The 6289-nt window shown below is 48.2% G+C and overlaps 1 protein-coding gene across 1 annotated transcript in view; it reads right to left on the bottom strand.

Annotated features, from left to right (window-relative positions):
- si:dkey-22o22.2 (neural-cadherin) overlaps window positions 1-5302 on the bottom strand; it is a 34392-nt gene extending 29090 nt beyond the window's left edge. The window contains exons 1-3 of the mRNA XM_042105732.1: window positions 5161-5302; window positions 2344-2472; window positions 1200-1386 (exon numbers count right to left, since the gene is read on the bottom strand). Coding sequence (XP_041961666.1) covers window positions 1200-1386; window positions 2344-2466 — 310 coding nt within the window. The 5' untranslated portion in view covers window positions 2467-2472; window positions 5161-5302. The remainder of the gene's footprint in view (window positions 1-1199; window positions 1387-2343; window positions 2473-5160) is intronic.
- Window positions 5303-6289: the final 987 nt, after the last annotated feature.

The following is a 6289-nucleotide window of genomic DNA, read 5'->3' on the forward strand; positions in this document are numbered from 1 at the left end:
CATTGAACTGGCGGCACTGACTGTGGAACAGTGGCACCAGAGGGACTGCATACAGTTGCTGTTAAAGGGACACCAGGCAAGCTTGATGCTTTTTCTCGACGAAACTCCCCCTCGCTCGGTCTGAAGCTCTTTTCCTTTTCTTTGCATCTTTCGTCAAGGGTTTTCGCTGCTTCTTCGCTGGCTCTGCCATTATACACACGTTTGCAACAATCGCTAGCATTTCGTTAGCCTGCCTCTGTGCTGTATGCAGGATGTAAACTGATCCTGCTTCAGTCGGCGGGTAGGATACACCGAACTTGCAAGTGGGATATTCTTCTTACAGGGAGTAGGAGCGGGCGAGAGTCTTCATTCGCCCTGTAATGAGTCATTTAACCATATACCGACTTACGAAGAGGATTAATTAACACGAAAACGTTGCCTGGTGTCCCTTTAATGGTGACTTAGTGCAGGAAGAGCAAAGAAAGACACAAAGTCATTTCAAGCACTGGGGGGGGGGGGGGGGGGGGGGGGGGGGTTTGTGAAGGTAATTTGCTCAGTGCACATGCGTACCAGTGACATGTTGCCCATCATTTCAAGTGTCTGGAGTTGTGTCTCTTTATCTAATCTAGGACAACAAAAGGTGAAGCACTCGTCTTGCCTCTTGACGTGACTCGTTGGTGTGCGCAGGTTGCCGTTGTCACGGAAGCAGAAGTGTCATTATATCAGCATTTGGAGTGAGTCAGGCATGTCTTAATGGATGAAGTTCAACCCCGCCAGCTGGCTTCATCCTCTCTCATCGCTTAGCAGGGAAATAATAATCAGCAGAGCTGCTGCAGGTGTTTTGTGCATATTTGTGTGTGTGTGTGTATATTTGTGTATGCGTGTGTGTGTGTGTGTGTGATGGGATGGGGTGGGGTGGGAAGAAGGGGAATGGATTTGAATACTCTGAATGACTCCATATGTGTGATAGTGTGTAATAGTGTCTGTGTGTGTGTGTGTGTGTGTGTGTGTGTGTGCGTGCATGCAAATGTTGGTGACAGAATTTGTCAATGGAGAGGCTTACTGTTTCTTCCACTGTTTATCAAACTTAGCTTACAATAGGTGATTAGGTTAGGTGACTGCATTATAAACAGGCTTTTCATTAAAGAAACACAGGTGTGTATGTGTGTGTGTGTGTGTGTGTGTGTGTGTTTGTATGTGCGTTGGTCTTGCTCACACACCTGTGTTGGGCTGTCCGTGCTGCCCAGGCCGGGCTGACTCGGAGCCATCCTGCGACTGCACCTCAATGAGGTAGGAGCCCTTCTGCTCGCGGTCAAAGGTCGCACGTGTGTGGATCACCCCCGTGTAGGAGTTAATGCTAAAGTACTGAGAGTCGCCGCTCTGGTCCTTTAGGATGACATAGTTCACCTGCGCAGAAGAGCAGACACAACAGGCCACTTATAACCCTTCCACACTTACAGCGAAAAACATTTATTGAGCTTCCATTTGGGTGTCATAATCAGTGTAATGGTAAAATAAGAGGTGAGTACACTGAATTCTGTGATCACGGTAAGGTTGACTGGGCCATGTGGTATAGGATTTTTAAAAAAGGGATTCAGAACATGTTTGATGATGGTGGAGGTTATTGTCCAATGTTTATAACAATACCAGTGGTATTAAATGATTCCTAGAGTGTTGATGGGTGTTGATATTGTGAATGTGGACAATACAGTGTGATTTTTGAATGTTAAAAGTTGCAATTGGTGAATAAACTGACCTTTGAGAGGTGGTTAAACTCTATTTCCAACATTTCAGAGGTGGATAAACTGTGTTTACTTGCGTTTAGCCTCCACTACATACTTAGTCATAATGGAATGCGGTTAGTCGTCAAAATCGGAGCGCTACATTAATCCCCTGGCATTTAGTATCTTCAATAGGAACACCTGCAGTGTTTAATGAAGAAAATGATGGGGTGGATGGACAAATGGGTTTGGCCTCACATGGGCTCAACTCAATTCAGTGTTCTCTAAATAGAGCCATAACATAAGGATACGTCTCAAGGTGCTTTACAGGGCTCAACTTGAGCTTGAGCCTTCATCCCCCTAAAGCAAGCACTAAGGCGAAAAGGGCAAGAAAATACTACCTTGTCACAAGAAACCTTCCAACTGCTTTCTTTTATTTGTTAAATCAAGTCTAAGACTAATTAATCAAGAGCTCTTTAAAAAATATACATTTGAGTTTTTAGAACCAAAGATGATTTTGGGTAACATAATTCTATTAGTATATTGTAATATATAGTATACTAGTATATATTTATTTAGCACATACATATTTAACCTGAATCCCTGAGCAAAGCTCCACTGGGGGTTGATTTGAGAGCCTCACCTGGCCGTGCAGTCCAGAGTCCAGGTCTGAGGCGGACACCTGGACAACAGACGTCCCAATCTCTGCCCCCTCTGGCACCGTGGGCCTCATACGTGGAGGACATGAAGAAAGGCACGTTGTCATTCACATCTGTGGAGAGAGAGACAGAGAGATGGATAGAGAGAGAAAGAGAGAGAAATAAAAGTGTTAAATGTCAATATTGAGGGGGTGGGAAGCAGAGAGAGACAGAGAGAGAGAGAAATAGAAAGAGAGAGATCATTAAAAAAGAGCATGGGAGAGGTAAAGAGGGATTTCATGATGAAGAGAAGAAAACCAGAGAGGAGACAGTGGGAGGGAGTGGTGGGAGACAAAACAGCCTAATTCAGGGCCAGAACAATGGATCACAATTAAGCACTGAGCATAATTCAAATCAGGATACAAATCAAAAGAGGCATCATTTCAAAAACCCCCCCCCCCCCCCCCCCCTTCCCCTGATGCACACCGCCCTGCAGTGAATCATGAATAACAAGCGCGCATGTGGATTCGCGATGAAGAGGGCTTCTACCGGACGAGAGAAGAGAAAGAAGAGGGGAAAGAAGAAGGTGAAAAAATGGAGAGATTGCTTTGGTCCGGGGGTTGAGCGAGTGCGTTTGGGGAGGTGGCCCGCCGGCTCCCAGCGGCCCGCTGATTACAGTGCGCCGGTAACGAGCTTCCCAGGGCCTTTTGTCTTCCCTTTCATTACGCTTCAATCTCCTCGCGCCCCTTAATTAATGCTGGTGCTGCGTCTCAAGTGTTTGTGTGTATGTATGTGTGCGTGTGTGTGTGTGTGTGTGTGTGTGTGTGTGTGTGTGTGTGTGTGTGTGTGTTTGTGTGTGCATGCGTGTGGAGAGAGAGAGAACCGTTCCTCCAACCTGCTCGGCAGCACTCTGTTTCGCCTCTGCTCTCACCACCCCCCGCTTTGGTTGCTCTCGTACACACACATACACACACACACACACACACACACACACACACACATGCACACACACACACACACCACTCCACCCTACCCATCACACACATGTGCGACAAAACACTATGCGCACACACGCGCACCCCACTCCACCTTACCTCAAACCACACACCCGTCAGACAAAACACCATGCACACATAACACACAAAGACTCACACTTGTCAGACAAAACAACCACACACACACACACACACATACACACATACATCTATCAAAACACAAACACACGCACACACATTTGCATGCACGCACACACACACACACACACACACGCACATGTCTGACAAGACACCAACCACACACACACACAAAAAAAACAAAGAGATGCTGGGAAAAGTCTAGCCGACATGTCAGCGCCGCCTTGATTTCTAACCCAGCTAGAAAGACAAGGGTGGGAGGGCTTGGACTGCTGTCAGGTCTCGCAAACACAAAACACCAAATACCCACCATCATCGCCGCCACCTCCGACTGGTGGATTAGGTGAGCCTGCTGCAGCTCAGAGCTGGAAGTGTCCAAGCTTTTTAAGCTTGTTTGTGTGCTTTTTGTGTATGTTTTTGCAAACAACAAGAGCAACAGCAACCATGGAGAAAACAACAGTCTGAGATCCTGCCAGGGTTCTGAGTGAGTGAGTGAAGCAAAGGTAAAGCCCAAGGAGATGGAGAGAGGGAGGAAAGGGGGACAGAGGAGAAGATTAAAAGAGAGGAAAGGAGGGGGAGGAGAGGGGAGGGGAGGAGAGGAATGGAGAGGAGAGGAGGGGAGGAACGGAGAGGAGAGGGGAGGAGAGGAATGGAGAGGAGAGGAGGGGAGGAGAGGGGAGGGGAGGAGAGGAATGGAGAGGAGAGGAGAGGAGAGGAGAGGAGAGGAGGGGAGGAATGGAGAGGAGAGAAGAGGAGAGGAGGGGAGGAATGGAGAACAGAGGATGGGAGGAGAGGGGAGGAGAGGAGGGGAGGAATGGAGAGGAGAGGAGGGGAGGAATGGAGAGGGGAGAGGAGGGGAGGAATGGAGAACAGAGGATGGGAGGAGAGGGGAGGAGAGGAGGGGAGGAATGGAGAGGAGAGGGAGGAGAGGAGGAAAGAGGAGATGAGGAGAGGGAAGATGAGGGAAAGGGAGGGGATGGAGGTGTTAAGAAGACAGAGAAGGTGAGGAGGGCTCAAGAGGAGGAGGAAGAGGAGAGGAAATGATTCAGTATGTGAGAGATACGTGCAATGGCCAAAAGAAACAAGTGCAGACCAGATGAAAGAAGAGAGTTGGAGAGCAAAGAGTGGAGTGGAAGGGGTGAGAGGAGAAGAGAGCAGAGCAGAACAGAAGAAGAAGAAAGTGGGACAGGAGGAGAGATGAAAGAGAAGAGATCACAGTTGAGACGAGGGAGGTAGACCCTCCAGAGAGCAGCTGGCACTCTCTGGAACCAGAGGAAAGGAAAAGAGTGGAGGTGAACTCTGCTGAGGACAGAGAATAGAAGAGAAGAGAGGACCTCAGAGAGAGAATAGGGGATGAATAGGGGATGGTAAGAGAATAATGGAGGTAGTGTGGGGGTGGGGTGGATGAGGTGCGAGGAGCAGCATCCCAACCACATACAGGTCCACGATTCCCACTGTGATTCCCACTGCGAATCCCACATTCCCATGCTATTCCCACTGGAGGCCATTTCCCAATCCCACCCTCATCTCTCTCTCCCATTTGTTCCCTTCAATTGTTGTATCCGCATGAATGGCAAAAGTCCCCAAAATGTACTTTAAAATAAAAATGTAGGCATAACCTAGGCAGCAGAGAAAGGGGTACAAGATGGAGATCTTATATGGAAGGAGTTCAGCTGCTGTGCATCTCACCTGTGAGGTTGACGTAGACGGTGGCGAAAGACGCCAGGGGCACTGCCGCCACGTTCTGGGCACGCACACGCAGGATGAAGAAGCGCGTGCTCTCGTAGTCCAACGGCTCCGCCACCAGAATGGACGCTGGAGCCGTCGCCACGGTTGGGCTTCAGGTTAGAAGCGCACAGGCATGTTGGTCTCGGGTACCTGGCCTTCCTCCAGGTTGTAGGTCACCCTGGGGTCTCCAAGAGGGGAGGTGGCCTTTATGGTCTGTAAGGACAGAGGAGGGAGGAAAGGCCAGGGAATGGAGAGAGAGAGAGACTTAGGCTGTGTCTCAAACCGCATACTTCCGTCAGTACACTGCTAGTGTGCACTGAGCGCTTCCATCCATAGTGTCCACTTTCTGATGGTTAGTATTGTCCCAATATCTGCACTATACACTTAAACTAAATATTTGAAGTGAGCAAGTACAGTAGGTGGTCTGAGACACAGCCTTTATAGGACAACGCTCCATTAAGACCTGCAGAAGTTGCATTTTTCCTTATGTCGATGCCATTTTGGACATATTGGTGAAGTAATCTGCTCATCCCTGAGTTGTGTGTGGGTGCATATGAGTACAGTAGGTTTTGAGAGCAATCATGCATTTGTGTGTTTCTAGGTGAACTTAATCAGTCTGTATATGTGTGTTTTTATGAATCTGTACTGATGCACATGAATGAATGTGTATGTGAAGTCATGTGAGTGCAGCGGAGTCTTGGCAAGGCGTAGGCCTTACTGAGTGAAAACTAAACTACTGGGACGAGCCTTAATTGTTCTGGGAGTAGACTACTTGTTTTCTTTTCCAAGGAGGCATTAATGAAAAAGCGGCAATGACTGGGTAAGAAAATGCACCTTTAGCCAAACCTTGCAGAGGAATAATTAGCATTATTTGTGAAAGGGCATCCTAAATCAGCACAAACGCCAGTCACGCCTCTGCTGACTCCAACCCATGAATACATTAGACACACTTCACCTGTGATCCATCTCAGTGGCTATTGAACTGATATTGACACTTATAGAGTCCCTCCCTGGCAGGAATAGTCTGCACTCACTCCTGATCAAAGCGTTTTATTCTCTCCCAGTACGGGGCTTTCTGGAGAGAGTTGGA

The sequence above is a fragment of the Alosa sapidissima genome, chromosome 10 (assembly GCF_018492685.1).
Source record: "Alosa sapidissima isolate fAloSap1 chromosome 10, fAloSap1.pri, whole genome shotgun sequence".
Classification (NCBI taxonomy): domain Eukaryota; kingdom Metazoa; phylum Chordata; class Actinopteri; order Clupeiformes; family Clupeidae; genus Alosa; species Alosa sapidissima.